We start from the raw sequence: 18,501 nt of genomic DNA on the forward strand, positions 1-18,501 counted from the left end.
ACAGCACACCAGTTTAATGGATAGATTATGCCTATTTACTTGCATCAAAGACGCTCTTTAAGTAGGAGATTGTTCAAAAACACCACATTTCAGGTCATTATGTCCCCCAGTTCTTCTGTGGTTTCTTAAAACGTGAGATAAGTGGTGGGAGTTTGTGGCAGTCAAGTCTCAGGGGGGTCAGTTCACTCAGAGGCCAGCGGACAGGGGCCATTTCAAACATTCGGCTTTAATGGCTATTGAGGCCGAGGGCTTCACTGGTGCCTCACAAAGTATTCCGGCACCGACTACACAATTGTGTCATGTTACCTCCCATCTGAGCTGACATACTACGAGAACAACACAGTCTCTATAAGTCTAATGAGGCATGAAGTGCGATCCAGTGAAGGATGTGAGGTCAACATCTTGCATCAGCGGTACTCAGCCTCTCTATTGACCAACGCTGGCCAACTAATGTCCTCATTTTCATTAAAGCTGAAGCGGTGAGTGGATTATTGAATTGGTTGATTGACAAACATATTGTATATGCTGTTTGTCTTGGTCTTGTGTTAAGGCAAATTGAATATCTTTGGGTTTTGGGCTGTTGGTCGGACAAACAATCAAGTTGAGGAGTTTTTTTATAAATTAAATGATTCATTGCTAAATAAACAAATGACAACATACATACGTGCATTAGAGCCAATCACATAACAACAGAATATCACTAGAAACTGATTTTTTTTGGGGCCATGTCTTTATAGGCAGCACCATTTCCCAAATGTCTATTTATGACCTGCACTAACATCTCTTTCCTGCTCCAACGCTCTCACTGTTGATGAGTTGGGTGTGCTCTTAGCTGGTGATGTGTTCAAGGCCCAGACTGGCTCAGTGCCTGCCTGAGGAAAGAGGATGGGTGGGTGCCGGTTGGAAAATGCTGCGATAATGGTCAGAAAGGGAGAACGTGCAAATGAGCGAGTGGCCGAATTGACCGCGGGAAAATACAGGGAAGCCCTTTGTGTTTGCGTTGTGGGTTTGGCGCCATGCTGGTGGACATCATTTGGGCACAGGCGTACAGGTTGCATGGAGCTTGTTTGTGTGTGTGTTTTTGCTGCAGCGTTTAGACACTAAGACCAAAGCCAGATCCCACCAAGCCACCCTCAAAGAGAATAAGTGTAATGGACAGAAGAGATTCGTATCTGCTTTTCCCATGTGTGTCTTTCACCACTGTCATTTAATGAAGATATGGGGATTTGAGCACATTTAGCTCTGTTTTCGTTCTGTCCGCATTGTTTCCAAACCGGGTGCCAAATCAAACACTTCATTTGTGGTCTCAGATGGAGCCACCAGAAACGTAAAGATAGATCTCAGAGGCAGTTCCAGCAGGTTAAAAGAAATTACCCATATGTTTCCTTTGCTGAAAACCTTGTGGTGGTCCTGCGTCTATGAGGTTTAGCTTAACGACAATAAAGAAATAGTAATTAATCAGAGTGTTTCACTTGTCCATTCAAACCAATTCAGATAATTTTGTAGTTATCGGTATAATTACATCTGCGCTCGACCTTGTGGCTCTTTTGCACAGTGATTACAGCGATAACATCCCATCATGACTGTATGATCTCCTGATAATCTGCAGTGTAATCACTGTCAATTGGAGAAAGATGTTAAATTGCCATAATCACCCAGGCTGTCGCTTGACACTCATTTCTTTAAGGTTTCAAATTAGTTTGAATAGTTTTGTGTCTATAGTGGTACAGATTAATGTTGTTTACAATAGCCTTGCTGTTTGTGCTCTCTGCAGAAAGATGTGAAGGACGTGTTCACAGCCATCACGTTCGAGGTGGGTTACAGCCTCGGGAAGCATGTGCTGTCGGGACACCAGGAGCGAGACCTGCCCGCGCTCACTCCCGTGCTGCGATGGATGAAAGGAAACAAGATCGCAGCGAGGAACGAGGTAAAGCTTTCGAGATAAAACGATGTGGTGTTTGTGATCAATATTGTTTCAATATGTGTAGGTAGGAATTATCTTATGTTAAGGTGTCAAAGGCTTCATGGCTTCTCCAATGTGTACACTGATCATTGGACATTTATTTTCCTGTGGTTGTACTTTGATATACAATGGATGATTCAAGTTGTTATCAATGAAAATAACTATAAAAACACTGAGAAATAGGGCTGTTTCACTTAAACCTCTTTTAAGTACAGTTTGTATAAATTGTTCAGAAACCGCTTCCTTGTTAATATAGTAATGCTCTGACTCAGTGGTGCTGCAAGAGAGGAAGGCAAAAGGTGGATTGCTCTGACATGGCAGTTATTTTCAACTAATTCAGATTCTAGTTCATCTCTTCAATTTGATTGTAAAGAATACATTTTTGTCTTCCCATGGACCGCAGAAGAAATGAAGGAAGTAGCTCAAATTGAGGTTATAATGATTTGGTTTAGGTTACCAGCTCATTATTGTCTGTGTTAGCTTTTCTTGAGTGGAACCCAAAAAGACGGATCCATTTATTTTCTTTGCAACCACCTCTAACCTGCCCCACATGTGTTTCCCAACTGTCTGCACGTCTTGAAAAACGGAGGGATTTGCGTCTTTCAGCACCTACAGATCCCATTTATCTGAAGCTCATCAACGTTTCATCGAACTTTACCGCTTGACTTAAGTTCCCTTTCATGATTGAGCCCCCAACCAAAGCCCAACCTCTGACTGATTCAAAGAGAGACTAGAAAGACTGAAGATGTTGGCCTTCCCAGATAAAAGAAATCTACTGAAAAGCTGCATCAACAACACAATACTGCCCCCTAGTCTGAATGTGGAGTTGGTGAGTTTTGTGCATGATGTCATATCAACTTTGTGCTTTACTGTTTACTCTTCAGACTTGGTTCGAGAAGAACTGTCTTTCAGACGACTGTGCTGCAGACCTGAGGCTTCACGGGAAACTGTTGCTCTCTGGGTAAAAAACATTGACTTTCTCTACAGTTTAGATTCACTCTGTCTTTGTTTCTCCAGTTCTGAGGAAGCCAGCTGACGTCATAGGCCATGTGGGTGTGGGTGGTGGAACCATGACGAATGCTTGGAGGATATCCATATGTTTTTCCATACTTAGGGAGTTCCCTTTCTTTTTATTGTGTATCTTTTTCTCTTTGTACATTTAATGACAGCATGTGTGTCTGTGTGTGTGTCATTTTAAGCCGTAGTCATCTTTTACATGTTGAATTTTTTTAAACCGAAAAACAAGAATTTTAAGGTCTTTGTAAACTTTTAAAGCAAAGATTTCAAAATAAAAGAAACGTAGATTTGATGTTGATATACATCTTTGTTCACTGCTCCTCCTGTGACATCCCACAGTTGTCATAAGAAGCTTGTTTATTCTGCGACATGCATTGTTTGTTTTATGTTCCCATCAGGTTGCATAGCAAACCCCATTTGGCCCTCGGAGGAGTGAAGAACGTCTCTATGAACCTGACCATCTCCAACGCCGGGGACGACGCCTACGACACCAACATCTACTTCAACTTCTCCAGAGAGGTTTTCTACATCAACTTCTGGCAGAAGGTCTGTTACTCTCTTTGCTCTTGAAGTGTTGGCTGTTTATTTACTAGAGTGCACATGTTTGTTTCTGAAATGTATTTGGTTTTTGGCTGAAAAGATAAAGTGGGCCGAGAGCCCCAATTTTTAACATCCAAATCAGCTGAATATCATCAGCTTTGCACTGAGCTGTACATTTCCCCAAAGATCTAAATAGACTGTCTAAAAAAAATAGACTCCTGATTTAATGTCAAGAGCGCAGTCTAAACAGTGAAGCCTACAAAAAGACAGGATGAAGATCCTGCAGCAGCTGTCCCGTCTCACCTCTCCTCTGGCCGACCTGTCACACGCTTCTCTGACTCATTCAAGGCGGACACACCATGTCAACAACATATGAGCTGTGTGCATGAGAACAAACCAGAACACACATGCCTCGTATTCCCACAGACTTGACTTATGTGCTGTTCAAATTGCATTACTCGTGTTAAAAACAAATGAAAGGGGCAATATGGCAGGTATTATAAAGTGAGGATTGTGACTGACCTTCATGGGGACACTGATCGGGTCTGCTCCTCAAACCTTCAGCAGAAAACAGTTCAGCATTCTGTCTCTGGAAAAGAAATATCTTCCCACTGCCATCCCACATTAAACCTGAGAGATTTTCCTGGAGACCATGCTAAGCTGTATGTGGATGGGTTTCACAGTGGCCACCTCGACCTCTGCTCATGTCTGTTTGCTCACTTGTTACAAAGAGGCCAGCGGGTCCACTCATGCCACGTCAGTCAGAGCGCTCTGACACAAGCTTGCACAGGCTCAGCAGATGTGAGGGGACAACACCTTTCATGAAGGCTTTTGCCCTCATAATGGACCTTGTGTTTATCCTCCAGCTGGGATTTGCCCCCCTGTGATGGATAAGATCACCTCTTTAAAGCGTATTACCCATGACATGATTTTAAAAAAACCCAACAAAGCTGAAATTTAATTTAAATAGAATACAGGCCGCAGGCAAATATTAGAAAAACAGTTTGAGTTTCATAGCTAATCTAATGAACTAATTAAGTATCAGGTTACCGGCAGCCACAGAGGCTCCTTTTGCTCAGGAACCTGATAAGCCAGGGTGGCCCACCGCACAAAGGGAGCAGGAAGTGAACAGTATGCGGAGATGACAAGACGGCCACCGAACAGATTTACTGTCGTATGCTCTTTGAGACATTTCTAATTACTGCTGGCGAAGTCTGTGGTGAGGATGTGACCCCTTTTTGCAAAGTTAAGGTCAGCTTCCAATCTCCTCCTGAGGCTTTTTCTCCAATGAGCAAAGCGTGAACTTGTGCTCCCCCCTCATATTTGAGAGTGGGTTGTGTTATCTGTCTGTTGTTCTTGGAACACAAGCTGTCAGAAAGCTGTGGAGGTGAATTGGTTTCAGGAGCACTGCCTTCACTCCCGTGGGACCGACACTGGCTTCTGTTTTTTTTTTTTTTTTTTTTTTTCACGCGCTTTTTTTTGTGGCAGATGTTTTGTGCCAGTGGTTTATACGTCTACTCCACTCCATTTCAAAGGCCAATGTTTGACCTTTTGCTCCACTTCTTCAACCTGGAAGCTATAGTTAGTTATGTGTTACTTTACAGATGATGACTTCACACACAAGGTTTTAGGTCGTAAGGCAGGGTGACATTTGAAATCAACACCATAATATTTAAGGGTGTTTGTCCAATAATTATATTCTTAGTATCCCAATATAACTTGTGTATTCAAAATAACCTATTTTTATAATCAATATATGTACACACCACTCTGAAGGGGCCATTCTGCAGAATGAGCGTCTTTATTTTAAGTACATGTTGCTGTTAACTCTTCTTGTGGTTCATGAGTGATATTTTTAATGCAGGACATCAGAATACTTCTATCATTACGGATCTCTGTTTATTTAACAGTTAGAACAGATAAACATGGTTAAAACTCCAGAAAATGGAAATGCAGCTGTGAAATGTGTGCAGTTGTGAATTGTCAGTGGTCCTTCGAACCTACAAATGTATGAATCACTGAATTTCTTGTCTGGGAAGCACAGTTTTGCATATGCTGTGTAAGCCAGAGACAGACCTTAATCTTCATACCTATGTGTAAAGTGTGAAGCAGGCAATGACACTGACTTGGAACAGGTAGACCAAAGTAGAGCCAAATGTCTAAATATCGAAGTAGATTGCAACATAAAGAGACATGCAGAAAATGGGCCTTCTGTGTATTGTCATCCACACTGATATAGTACTCCAGCAGAGGCTTCAGCCGACACTAAAGCACGGTAAACAACACCGGTGATATTTAGTGGGCCTGCCATTTGTGAAAATCCCAGCGTGTATTTGTTCCCGACAGAGAAAGACAAGCGCAAGAAAGTGAAGAAGTGCTGAACCAACAGACTTTGTCACTTTTCTCCCCGTGGAGGCACAACAGGCCATAAGTCTGAGTGCTCTGCTCTCTCTCAAGAGCTGCCAGGCCCAGGTGGAGGATGGGTAAACAGGCTGACTTCCCAAATCCTGCCCAGCCCCATGGGACAGGCAGTGTTTGCACAGCAACATAAAGAAATACAGGAAATAGAGGAAATTCCATCATTGCCCGTTGTGCTGGGGTCCCCACCCCCCACTACAGGGCTCGCCATGGTCTCCATGCAAAGGGTAGCGCTGCTTATTTAAGCTGACTTAATGAAGATGGAGGGAACAGCCACACCCTGGATTTACACTGGGAATTTGCTGAATAAGGGGCATGGCAGTGTGGATGATGATGTGGATGGATGTCTACCTTCAAATATGTCCGCAGAGACAACCTTCCCACCTCTTTTCTTTATCTCTTTTGGAAACATGTTATAAACACAAGCCCAAACTGGACAGCAGCCCATGCTTGCGTACATTTGGTATGACTTACCTTAAGCCGCCTGCTCAATGTTCCAGGAGCGCTTGTCATTTTTTTTTTTTTTACTTAGTCGTGAGTGATTTCGACCCTCTTTTCAGCGCTCCAGCTCAGCCGACAGCCTCTTAGTGAACTCTCGCTAAAAGAATTCTTACTCCTCGTCGGGTCAAGGCCCGAGTGTTTACACAGCGCAGCCGGTGAAGCTCCATATTGTTTAGACAAGCTTCCAAACACGCAGCCTGGAGGTTGTCCAATTACCCACCCGCTCAGATGTGTGTGTGCCATCACTGCTTTGTACATTCTTCATTTAACCTAATTTAGAACTTCAATAAAGATGAATACCTATTATTTCACATATTGAGGTCTGTTTCTAACAATAAGCTTTGATATTACTGTATATGTGTGTGTGTGTGTGTGTGTGTGTGTGTGTGTGTGTGTGTGTGTGTGTGTGTGTGTGTGTGTGTGTGTGTGTGTGCGTGTGTGTGTTTGGTGTTTTAAGCTGCAATAGAGGTTTTACTGTTGCTTTTTGCATATGTAGTCAATTATGTTATCTCTGATTTTTGCGTTTCTTTTACCACCCAAAGCCTTTGCTGAGGCTTTTTGCTCGGTAAGTTATCAAAACGAAGTCTTACTATCACAGGCTGCGTCCTGTCTCCTTCGTCTTCCTCTTTGTGTCTTGCATCACTGTGAGTGTCACTCACTTTGTCTCCAGTCGGTCTGTCTCTATCGCCTCCTCTCACTCTCTGTCTATCTTTCTTTTTGCAGGAAGAAAAGGGTATTTCCTGTGGACTTGTTTATTTGGACCTCCTCAAATGCAGCGTGGGATTTCCCTTCATGAGAGCGCAGACTAAGGTAGCTCAAACCAAGAGAGAGCTAATTGCACATGTCAAAATTGCATTATTTGCAGAACCCCACGTTTATTCTTTCTTTTTCTCCCCAGTATCATTTTGCAGTGATTTTTGACACAAGTCAGCTCTCTGGGGAAAATGACACATTGCAGTTCTTAGTTCAAGCAAAAAGGTACATTTTATGAGTTCCAAGTTTTTGTTGTCTATGAAATTTATATCATGCGAATGTATCCCCTTAAATGTGCACAACTTCATGCACCGTAGAGCAAATTCAGTTTCTGTAGGTGTTTGTGGAGTTTCATCTTGCGTACTGTAAATTAATTGATTTACTAAATGACTGAATAACTTAATTGTTCCGTTTGTTGCAGCGCCAATCCCGAGCACAACCTCTCTGACAACAGTTTGGATCTCTCCATCCCTCTGGTTCATGAGACCGACACAACTATTACTGGGTGAGAAGAAGACAAACCATAACAGCGTAGTTCTACAAACGTAAAGCTGGAACCAGCTTGAACTGGTTTCCCTTCTGTTTGCTGTTGGGAGGAGAGTGTTTTTGTCAGTATGGAGCATGTCAACTTGAAGCTTGCCTTATCTCTAAAGGCTTTATCGTAGCAAGGGAAAGAGATGCAAAACAACAGTCTGACAACAGTCTGACATCTGATAAAGCTGCTGTGTGTGCTGAACTTTGCTTTCCGGCTAATAGCATGACTGAAACATGTTAATAAGGCTTTTTTTAAAGGTTATTTCTGTTAGCTTTTTGATAAATAGTGGATGTGAATGCGTCATCTTACAATTTCTCTGTCTGCTGAACACTGTCTCTTGTCTGCAGTGTGGTGACACCGAGCTCCTTTGTGTACGGAAACTACATCGATGCCTCTCGCTTCATCCAGTTGGAAGACATGGAGTGTAACTTTCAGCCTCTTAATCTCACTTTCCAGGTACTGCTAGCAGAGACCATTTAGAATTTTCAATATTTGTACACACTTTGCTACATATTAAATTTTCTTTCCCTTCATCTTCATCTCTTCCCGTCTCCGTGTGATGTGGTTCCAGGCCATAAACAAGGGGCCCAGCAGGTTGCCTGGCTCCACTGTGGACATCAGGATACCCAACCGGCTGGCTGGCAGCGGAGCCGACATGTTCCACATCATTGAAACGCAGGTGGATGCCAACAGCAGTCTATCTCCGTTATTTATCTCGACTAAATCATTATTTATTAGTTTATTGACCTCCAGGCAGACATATCTTTAGCTCATTTATCCTGCACACGCCTAAGCTTCTTACGGCACAGCTGCCTGCATCCACCTGAAAGGACACTTTTATGGACATAAAGCTGCTGAACCAGTGAGCTTTTTGTCATGGCATGGCCAATTTGCTTAGTGTGAGGCACCACCGGGTCAGTGAAAAGCTTAGCAAAAATGTTGACGTTGCTACTGAAGCCAGCCAACCATTTAGTTTCACAACATTTCGCATTTAGATAAAGAAACACAATACTCCCACTGGGTTAAAGTGTTTTCTTAACCCCTACATTGCTCCTTTCATATAGGTAGATCATGGGGGAGCTCAAGCTGATAATTGTATATACTGTGAATGGGCAGACTGGGTCCACTGTATCCCACCCTCCTTGAGCCCATCTGGAATCACTTTCAGGGGATCAGACAGCTTGCACGAAATGGGAATGAGACACCTGCGTAGCTGGCTCCTGCCCAGTACCATCCCCAGCCTGGAAATACACATAATTAACACCGTTAACACTGAGTCGAGCCTGTGGCACACCGGACAGTTGCACACTTATGTTTTATCGCCAGATATTCTTACATTTTATACAGACCTCCATTTATTCAAGCATGATATATAAGTCTCTGACTGTTGCTCCGTGTGTGCTAGTTTTTCTGTCCAAAATCCCTCAACCGTCATCATTCAATGGGAATTTTCGGTTCTCTTGAGTGTTAAAATTAGCCTATGAATCTTCATGCCAGCAGTGGCAGCAGGAAGACAGGACATGAGAAAGCGCCGCAATAAAAGCGCAGACATGCTGAGTGGCAACAAAGCGGACAATGAGGAAGGCCAGAGGAGATTTTCACCTCCAGAGCTTCAGGTCGGCCCGAGGAGAGAGGAAAGGGGAATTGTTCCCCGGGGGCTGGGCAGTGAACCAGACACCTCTAAATCACTCCATATGGGAAATCTGGCTGGGAAGGGTTACAGCTTCTTTTTGGGGAGAACTTCCTGTTCGCCCTGGAGAGTCATAACAATAGTGGGATTGGGCCAGTTTAGGTGACTGAAGTGCTTATGTGTACATTTTTGCTTTCAAACCATAAATCATTGCAACATTAACATAAAACACTTCTGCTCTCCTCATAACAATGACCACAACCAACAATGTCCCACCTTAACGCAACTCCTGTTGTACCTCAGACTTCCTTTAGAAGAAATCATCCTTTTACAATCCCTTTGGGGAAATTCTTCTCTGCATTTAACCTATCCTTAATTATTGAGGAGCAGTGGGCTGCCCTGTGAGGCGCCCAGGGAGCAACCAGGGGTTCAGTGTCTTGCTCAAGGACACTTCCACGTGCGACATGCAAGCTATGGATCGAACCGGCTACCTTGGGGTTACAGAACAAATACTCATCCCTAAGAGCTACAGCCACCCCATGGGGAAGCTTGTTAAATTTAGTTAGTGTTCATCAGATTTGATTCAATATCTATTCATCACAAATCTCCCACTGTCCTCTTTCAGGTCGCTGATGGCCGAGGAAACTGCACCCCTCACAGGAACCCAACGCCGTGCAGCGTCCCCCATGACCGAGAGAGCATCTTTCACTCCATCTTTGCCTTCTTCACCAAATCAGGACGCAAAGTCCTCGTAAGTCTGCAGCCCCCACATTGCACTTTGACATCGCAAGAGGCTTGCTTGAGAGTCGCCCTCTGTGAGGGTTCCTGTTTTTGTTTTGTTTTTAGTCAGTGCAACATCTGTTCATCACACATGTGTCTCTCTCCCACACACTTTCTCCTGTTTCTTCCTCTCTGTCTTTTTTGAAAAAGGACTGTGACCGGCCTGGAAGAGCTTGTATGACCATCTCCTGCAGTTTGGGCCCACAATTAAAAGAAGAAGCTCTGAGCGTAGATATCAAGCTTCTAGTCAACACTGAAATCCTCAAGAGGGTAAGAAACGTGTCAGGAGCTTGTTCAATGTAGTTGCAGGTTGTTGTGATTCCAATAGGAGCAGTAATCCTTCCTCTCTCAACCAACAGGATAGTTCCTCTATGATCCAGTTCGTGACCAGAGGCAGCGTACAAGTAAATGACAGGGCAGTGGAGGTGCCAAATGGACTGCCAGAGGACATTTCTGTGAGTACCATACTGACAGTGAATTTAACTTCTTCCTACATTTATTGTAATATTTGACAGAATGCGTAAAAGGTAAATCATGGCACATAAAATAACAATTATTTGTGTGTTTAAAAACTACTTAAAGCAGGCTTTGTCAATATTTTTATAGTAACAATTGGTCAGATGACTATGTGAAATGAGTTGCTTACAATGACAAACCCATAGAATTATCACCACGCCCTGCAGCAGCTATTTCCCAGCCGGTGCCCAGTGGTGAGCCTCAGAGTGCCATCTAGTGCACACGCACGTATTGCCAAATGGTTTCACTAGATTTAAATGTATATAAAATATCACCACACCAATCACCAGAACATCATCAGGTAGAAAAGTGTGCTTTGCTACTGTTAGCTAGCAAACAGATGCAGTAACACAACATGTATTGTACTTTGAAACAAAAAAGGGATGTGGGACACAACCCGGTGACAGTAAAAGCTTAAAAGCTTGTGGTGAGGAAATATGATCTATAGGTTCTCCTGCCACAAATCACACACTGAAATTCAGAACAGAGCATTTGCAGCGGGTGATGCTGCTGTGTTTTGCTCAAAGGGACTGTGGCAGGGCGGATTTTACGCACTGATCCTGGCATTCTGGTTGAAGGACGAGGTACTCACAACATGGCTGTGCTAGAAGAAAGATATCAATAAAAGCATGTATATATTTGTATCTTTAGGGGCACACAGTCCATTGTGCTGCGACAATCCTTTAGCCGTTGATGTGAGCCCAGAGAACAGCTGGGGACTGTGGGTAAACTCTATGGTGGCACTTCTATGGCTTTTTTTTGGGGTCCTCAGCTGTGCTCAAGGACAGAGACCCTCCCCCCACGGTAGTTTGCTGAGTGATTGAATGGCCGACCAGATCCCAAGTGATGATTATATTGAGCACCCAGCGGACTCGCAGTGGGATCTATCAAGTGATTAGGCGGCTGACCGGAGCTGCAGCCCGCTGACCCTGAACTTCAGACGTGCTTGAGAAATCGAGACCGGCTATGAATATGTCCATGCCATGCTGCTCTTTCAGCACTTATTGAGTGAGCTCATTCCAACGACTGTTACCCCCCCCCCCCATCCCCTCCTTCGGTTTTAGTAAACACAGTTACTTTTTCCCCTGCTGGCTAGAGCACACACAGTAAAGTATGATTTGTGGTCACTGGTTGTATCGTTCACAGCAAGCCAGCTGTTTTAATCTCCTTTGACATGTAAACAAACTGACATGAATCTATAGGATTCTTTTGAGAGTAGGCAAATTACAGATTTAGCGTCGCAGTTAAATAAACTTCACATTCAATGAGACATTCCTAGAATTATCCAATTGCAATAGTTAAACTGGGGAAGTCAGAGGGCAACGACCAGCAGAGCTTTCATCTGTTCTGTACGCACAAGCGCCTCGGCATGCATTGCGACGGTTAGATTCCAGAGCTCGGAGTCAGGCGGAGGTGTTAATGTGAGAAACTATTCAACAGAGATTCATCTCCACTTGTCCGCTTGGTTTTGTCTTGGCTCACAGTTGGCGTCTCATGCCACATTTAGGTTCAAAGCATTATATAGCACTGAATTCCTCAGCCGTTTTTTTGAAATTGCCCCAGCATTGTTTAGAGTCACAAATTAGGCAAGATTATTTTAGGAGATTACACATTGTCTGCTTTTGTTTGAGACTATTAGTCAATTAACCATCTATTTTATGATCTCAAAGAATGTGAAATTTTGTATTGAAGTCCTGAATGCTGACATTAAAGCAGGCTGAGCTGTGGTGCAGAGTAATGCAATGCAGAGTAATTGAATAAGTCAAACCACTGTTAGTTCAGTGCAAATGAGTTCAAGCGATCTATGTAATTGTGTTGGAAATGACCAGAAGTATTGAATAAATTCCAATTAACTTTTCAAAGTACAAAGTAAAAAAATGGTTATTTTTGTGTCACGTAAAGGATAATAAGTAGAAAATCCCCAAAAATAAAAATACTGGAGCTAGAAAATTATTTAAAATTACTATGTTTTTGTCAGCAGAGACTTTTTAGTGTCCGCTGGCAACTTTGAGTTAAGCGCTACAGGGTTAAGAAGTGAACTGTCAGTGACCGATTATACAGCAGGTCAGTGTTCATTCGTGTCATGGGAAACAGCCTAAATAACTCTTATTTATTGTGGAACCAGGATATTTTTTTCCAGAGTTGCCAAGCCTCCAAAGCTTTCTCTCAGAACCGTTTAAAGGCATGACGCTCTGAATTGAAAAAATGGGGTGGATGAAATATTATTTTTAATAGCAATGACCTAATATGATGAATATGTGTTGGGATTGCACACACATATCAGTGTGTTAGAAAACAGTGATGGAATAATGATAGCATGCTTATGTTTAGCGATCATACTTTATCATCTGTAAGGAAGCATGCTAACATTAGCTCAGTAGCACTAAACACACAGCACAGCTGAGACTTTAACGAATGGTAGTGTAAGTGTTACAGGTTTTTGTCATCAAAGTACTGAACAAAGTCATTTATTTAGACCTAGAGGAAAAGTCAGGGGATCATCAGAGTAGGTAGGACTCATCATCTGGAGACCATGAATGCCTGTAAATAAAAGTCATGACAATACGTTCTATTGTTGTTTAGATATTTTAGTCTGGACCAAAGTGGTGGATCGACCCGCCTGCGTGAATCTACATGCACTTTGACTGTTTTTGTGTTTACTTCCTGCTGAACTGTTTTAACTGATTTAATGTGCACTATGTAAATTAGACTCATTACATGCGGCGCCTCTTCAACTCAAGAGCTTCACATCCAAAGCAACTGAAATAAGATGTGTCTTGGTTGTTATTGTTGCACTGCATTGCATCATTGGTAGCACATGACTCAATGATTACTCTTGTGAGTCCGTGTATGTGTGTGTCACTGACTGGCTGACTGTGTTGTGTTTCAGCTGGTGTTCGAGGCTCTCCACAGTCAGGAGCCAAAGGGTTACGTAGTCGGCTGGATCATTGCCATCAGTCTGCTGGTGGGAATCCTCATCTTTTTGCTGTTAGCTGTGCTACTCTGGAAGGTAAACACATCAAAACCGAGTGGGTCTCTTCACAAAACTGTTTGTTCCTCGAGCAATATTTGAAGTAAATAAGGGATAGTTGTCCAGAGGCGTTGTATGTAAGCGTCTGACAGTATCCAGTTGTACAGAGACAGCTGGAGGGAGGAGATGGGGGTGGAGCTTGCTGTGGGCCTTTAACATCCATGTAAAGGGAAAATCCAACTGGACAATAATTAACACCATACCACTCACATGAAAGAGGAGTCTAAAAGGGAAATGGCAATTACACTGATGTCCAGAGGCCCTGTTAGCACAAAACTTCTTTTCTTTTTCGCTGCTTCATTTTCCTGCGGGAATACCACAACGAAGGTTTGGAATGTTGGTCCCCCCCTCCGATCCCCAGGTCCTCGGACCTTGCCAAAATAAACCACACTTACATGAGCAGCACATGTCCTGTATTGCTCTTTTCAGGAAATTCCTGAGGAGAAAACAGGTCTGTATCAATAAACTTTAGTAGTGAAACACAGATAAATGAATGGAGTCGTGAGAGAGGCATCATCCCAGTGTTTGGATACACACTAAGAATCTACTGCTCTCTCCTCCCTCTTATATCTCTTTTACATTATACTTGCCAGTAAAATGTACATGTTAATACAATATTACTTTTCTAAAAAAAACAACATATTTCGACAGCGGAAAGGTTTGACTTGCTTCTAGACATGCCTGTGGTTTTGTGTGGTTTAGCCTATTAACGTCAAAATGTGAAATTGATTTCTTATCCCCCAAATATCTATTGTTTTCCATTTGTTTTACTGCAGGATGAATCTAAACTTCCCAACTAACTCTAAAACACATTTTAATCCCTCATGATAAACTCAATTTGAATTAAATAATAATGATAACAGCTAAAACCTTATGTTTTGTACGTAATAATGCAGCTGAAAGAAGATACTCTTTAAAAGAAACTCTCTCATTAGGGATGAGTTCAGTGAAACTCCCGAGAGTCAGCTGCTGAATAACAATAATATATATTTATTTTTTTGCATCAAAGATGTTGCTGTTCTGCAGCTGAGTCTCATAAGTGTCTGGTAGAGCCCTGAATGCACCAACTAGTTGTTCTAGTTTTATCGACTGCACTCGCATACAAAGATCAGTGTGCGTTACACATACTCATCTTTCTTGTTCAACTAATGTGTCCAAAATATAACTACTTCCCAGAGAATTACAACACAATATAATTCTTTATTTTTAAAATGCATGAAACATGGAAAAAGGATCAATGACTTATTCAACCTCATTGGGAGACATGTCAATATTTATTTGACAAAAACAAAATGATAGAACCCTCAGGTCCAAACATAGAACCCTGAGATCAGAACATAGAATCTTAAGGTCAGATCATAGAACCCTGAGGTCAAAGCGTAGAATCTTGAGATCAGAGAACCCTGAGGTCAGAACTCAGAGATTAGAGAACCTTGAGGTCAGAGCATAGAACCCTGAGGTCAGAACTCAGAGATTAGAGAACCTTGAGGTCAGAGAATAGAACCCTAAGGTCAGAGGACAGTTCAATCGATACAGGATGTATGTTCTTTTCTTTTTTAAATAACTGGCTCAAGAGGGGAAAATCAACCTATAAAATGTAGGATTGAAAATGGTCAGCAGCGATACAAGTATTTGTGATTTGTGCTGAACTCACAGGTGTTTTAGTTCTACAGAAGGATCTGACAACATGAGCACCTTACTAAACACCATTTTTGTTCCTCTCATTCTTTGACAGATGGGATTCTTCCGTCGGCGCTACAGAGAGATCATTGAGGCTGAAAAGAACAGGAAAGACAGTGATGAAAGCTGGGACTGGATGGAAAAGAACCACTGAGACTTGTAGTGGAGGTCCCACAGGAGCCAACGAGATTAGGGATTGGGTCGAGAAAGATCCAATAGCACGTGGTCTCGCAGCCCAGCCGCCCCAGTGGCACCAGGCCCTTCAGTCTTCCATATGTGGAAGAGAAGAATATTCTCCATATTTTTTGGAGCCTTGATATTTTTTTGTGGGTGGTGGTCCAGGAAACAGGCTTCTGAAGTGACAGTGTGGCTTGCCAGAGGACACTTGCTGTGGAATTCAGCCAATCTCAGAGGAGGTAACTCCCAGCCAGCGAGAGCGGAGCTGTTGATGGAGACCTACATCCTTACGGGGATGTAGCGTCAGCATGAATACTGGTGGACAATAAAACCCTCAGGGCTGTGTTACATAGCACATTTATTTTTATACATACACGTTAAGCCATATTGTATAAAACTGGGCTTCAAGAAGAGATGAGGTTTTGACGGCCATTATAAACATACTGTATCTCCAGTATGTTTTTCTAAAAGCACTGATGTTCGATAAGAACGAATGCCTTGGCTCCATAGCTTTACTTTTTATGCCAAAGATATGTCATGTATAGAATATGATTGGAGTCATTTGTATATTCAGTTCTTCCTGGGAGTGAAAGATTGTATCTTTTCCGTTCTATTTCCGCCTTGTGAACATCTGTGTTACACATCCGACTCCCGCTGCCTCCCACAGATAATAAGCCGCAGCTAATTCAATGTTTCAGACCCACACACAAATTCTGTCTCCTCATGTCATCCATAGTGTTGTCCGGGTTTGTCGCAGAGGCGCTGAGGGCCCAGTCAAAGCCCACTGTGGGGTCATTACGATCAAGCTCAGGATGTGGTGATCAACCGCACAGTAGAGGTCTCTATTCACACTTTATTTACCGGGTCTCCTTCATTGTCTGAAGCTGTTGAATTATACATTCACATTTCAAGTGTTGGGACTTTTCATAAGCATTCCATTTGTTATGGTTTGGCTTTTAAACAAGTTGTTTTGTAGGTGATAAAGGTGGATGTGACAAAGTGATTTTGTCTGTTTTGAATTTAAAGGAACAAATGCTTCGCAAGTGCAATGTGTGGGAGTAGAGGGAATTATCTGAAGAATCTGTCGCTCAGGTATGCAGCTGACTTTTTAGATAGACCCCCCCAAAGGTTTCCAGGTTCAAGTGAAGATATGATTCATATATTTCCATAACCTTTCCAGACTTCTCCTAAGCAGACCATATTTAATTGTCCTGTTATGGTATTAGGCATTGGGTTTTAGTGTGAAATAGAAGATACATTACTTTCCATGGCCAGATAAAAGTCTGCGATGATAGTCCACCTTCAGTCATTTACAGGGGCCCATGGCATGAGTAATGCCCTAAAAATAGGTGGGAATGTGCTGCACTCAATCACTACACATAAACGAGTTCTTTAGGGCTCAAGGGAAAAGCTTATTTTAAGACAACATGAAGGAATGTCAGCTCCCCAAAAATCTGCCACTATTAAAGTTCACAGCTTCTCAGTTCCTCGAATTTTACCCCACTTGTTCCCCGAGAGTCTTTTAAACGCTGGGTTTGATTTTGAATGAAAGTTTACAGGACACCGTGAATAACATTTTATCATTTTAAGTTCCCGAAAAAGAAATACGAATATCAACTATTTTATACATTTGTACAGACTTATCGCAAATTAAGATGAAGGAAAAAGAAGTAACAAAACAAAAAATATGTTTGTTTGGATGTCAGTTTTTCAGAATTAGGAACAGGATTATTATTCATCATATCAAAACAGACATTTTCCAAGAGTCCCGATTCTGATTCAAACATGCAAAGCCAAAGAACAAAAACTATGTTTTGATATGTTTCACACTTCCGTGCTAACACACTTTGTGGCTCACTATGATTGCTTGGCTTTCTGATTTGTGCTGTATGAACCTTTTATTGATCCGATAGGGTGTTTCTTGACATTTAATTCCACTGGCATGACAGCATATACTGTACACATTCACGTCCTCCCTCTAATTTTGTTAAACCGATGCTATACCTGTATGCAGAGAAACTGACACTTGACCTTTTTTTTTATAAATTTGAACTGTGATGTTTGTTGACACACGTCAGTCACACCGTTATTTGGGTTATATACTACTGTCACTGAATATCATTTTCATTATAGTGTGATGTAGTGTGGATGTTTGATGTTTAAAGTCATGTTGGAGCTGTATATTTATCTGTGGAAAAATCATTTTGAGTGAAATTTCATGGCTCAGTATCATGTTTTTGTTCAGTTTGGTTGTTGGTTAGTTCACTTCTTTCTTGAAGGTTTGTAGTGCTCTCTGCTGGCGGCTTTGTACACACAAAAACTACATGCTATATGAACAACAGTTTTTATATTTGGTTAAGCAACAAGTTTTTCCGTGCAAAAAGATTATTATAATTATATGGGTCAAATTTCAGTCCTCATGTACAATATATTCTAGGGCTCAAATCCTTTTTTTGTGTAAATAGTATAAAATATGACAGAACAAATAACTTCATTTCACTTTTGACGGACGAACGTTTGTAGACGGAGCTCTTCAGTGTCCAGTGTTGTTGATGATAATAATAATTCACAGCTTGTCCCACTTTTGCTATACCCACTTGACTAAATGAATAATCAATAAATAAAAAACTAACACATTGTAATAGATAATTGATAGTGAAAATAATATTCAGTTGCAGCATATTACATTATGTGTGTGGGAGCAGTGCCACAGTACATTTGCACTCACAACAATGTGTTAAGAGAGAAAGGCAGTTACACACTCAAGCTGCTCAGGTGACAGCAAAGAAGCGGTTGCAGTATGTGTGTGTTTGGTCAGATGACCCAAGTTGCTATGAAACACTGATACAAAGCACACAAGCCTCTGTGGAGCACATGAATTATTAATTCAGCAACCACAGTGAACACATTCTTCCGACTGGAGAACCATGTCGTCTCTTTTTGATCACGGGTTGATCAGG

General features: G+C 42.1%; 1 protein-coding gene across 1 annotated transcript; it reads left to right on the top strand.

The window, feature by feature from the left end:
- Nucleotides 1-1,835: 1,835 nt before the first annotated feature.
- On the top strand, nt 1,836-17,736 carry LOC137779710 (integrin alpha-9-like). Its single transcript, XM_068567862.1, has 13 exons — nt 1,836-1,927; nt 2,848-2,924; nt 3,379-3,526; nt 7,163-7,249; nt 7,338-7,417; nt 7,614-7,697; nt 8,075-8,183; nt 8,299-8,406; nt 9,983-10,108; nt 10,288-10,407; nt 10,497-10,592; nt 13,544-13,663; nt 15,420-17,736. Exons 1-13 carry the CDS (start codon nt 1,895-1,897, stop codon nt 15,516-15,518), a joined length of 1,287 nt encoding a protein of 428 aa, XP_068423963.1. The 5' UTR covers nt 1,836-1,894; the 3' UTR covers nt 15,519-17,736.
- The last annotated feature ends 765 nt before the right edge of the window (nt 17,737-18,501 follow it).

This window comes from Clinocottus analis, unplaced genomic scaffold, assembly GCF_023055335.1.
Source record: "Clinocottus analis isolate CAN_PGR_092001 unplaced genomic scaffold, fCliAna1.0.p SCAF_8, whole genome shotgun sequence".
In the NCBI taxonomy this organism is placed as follows: domain Eukaryota; kingdom Metazoa; phylum Chordata; class Actinopteri; order Perciformes; family Cottidae; genus Clinocottus; species Clinocottus analis.

What these genes read in the sequence shown, in the direction of transcription:
- LOC137779710 (XM_068567862.1), top strand. Translation starts at nt 1,895, where the DNA reads ATGAAAGGAAACAAGATCGCAGCGAGGAACGAG. An exon ending in CTCTTAATCTCACTTTCCAG is followed by an intron (nt 8,184 to 8,298) that starts GTACTGCTAGCA and finishes ATGTGGTTCCAG; the next exon opens with GCCATAAACAAGGGGCCCAG. An exon ending in ACACTGAAATCCTCAAGAGG is followed by an intron (nt 10,408 to 10,496) that starts GTAAGAAACGTG and finishes CTCAACCAACAG; the next exon opens with GATAGTTCCTCTATGATCCA.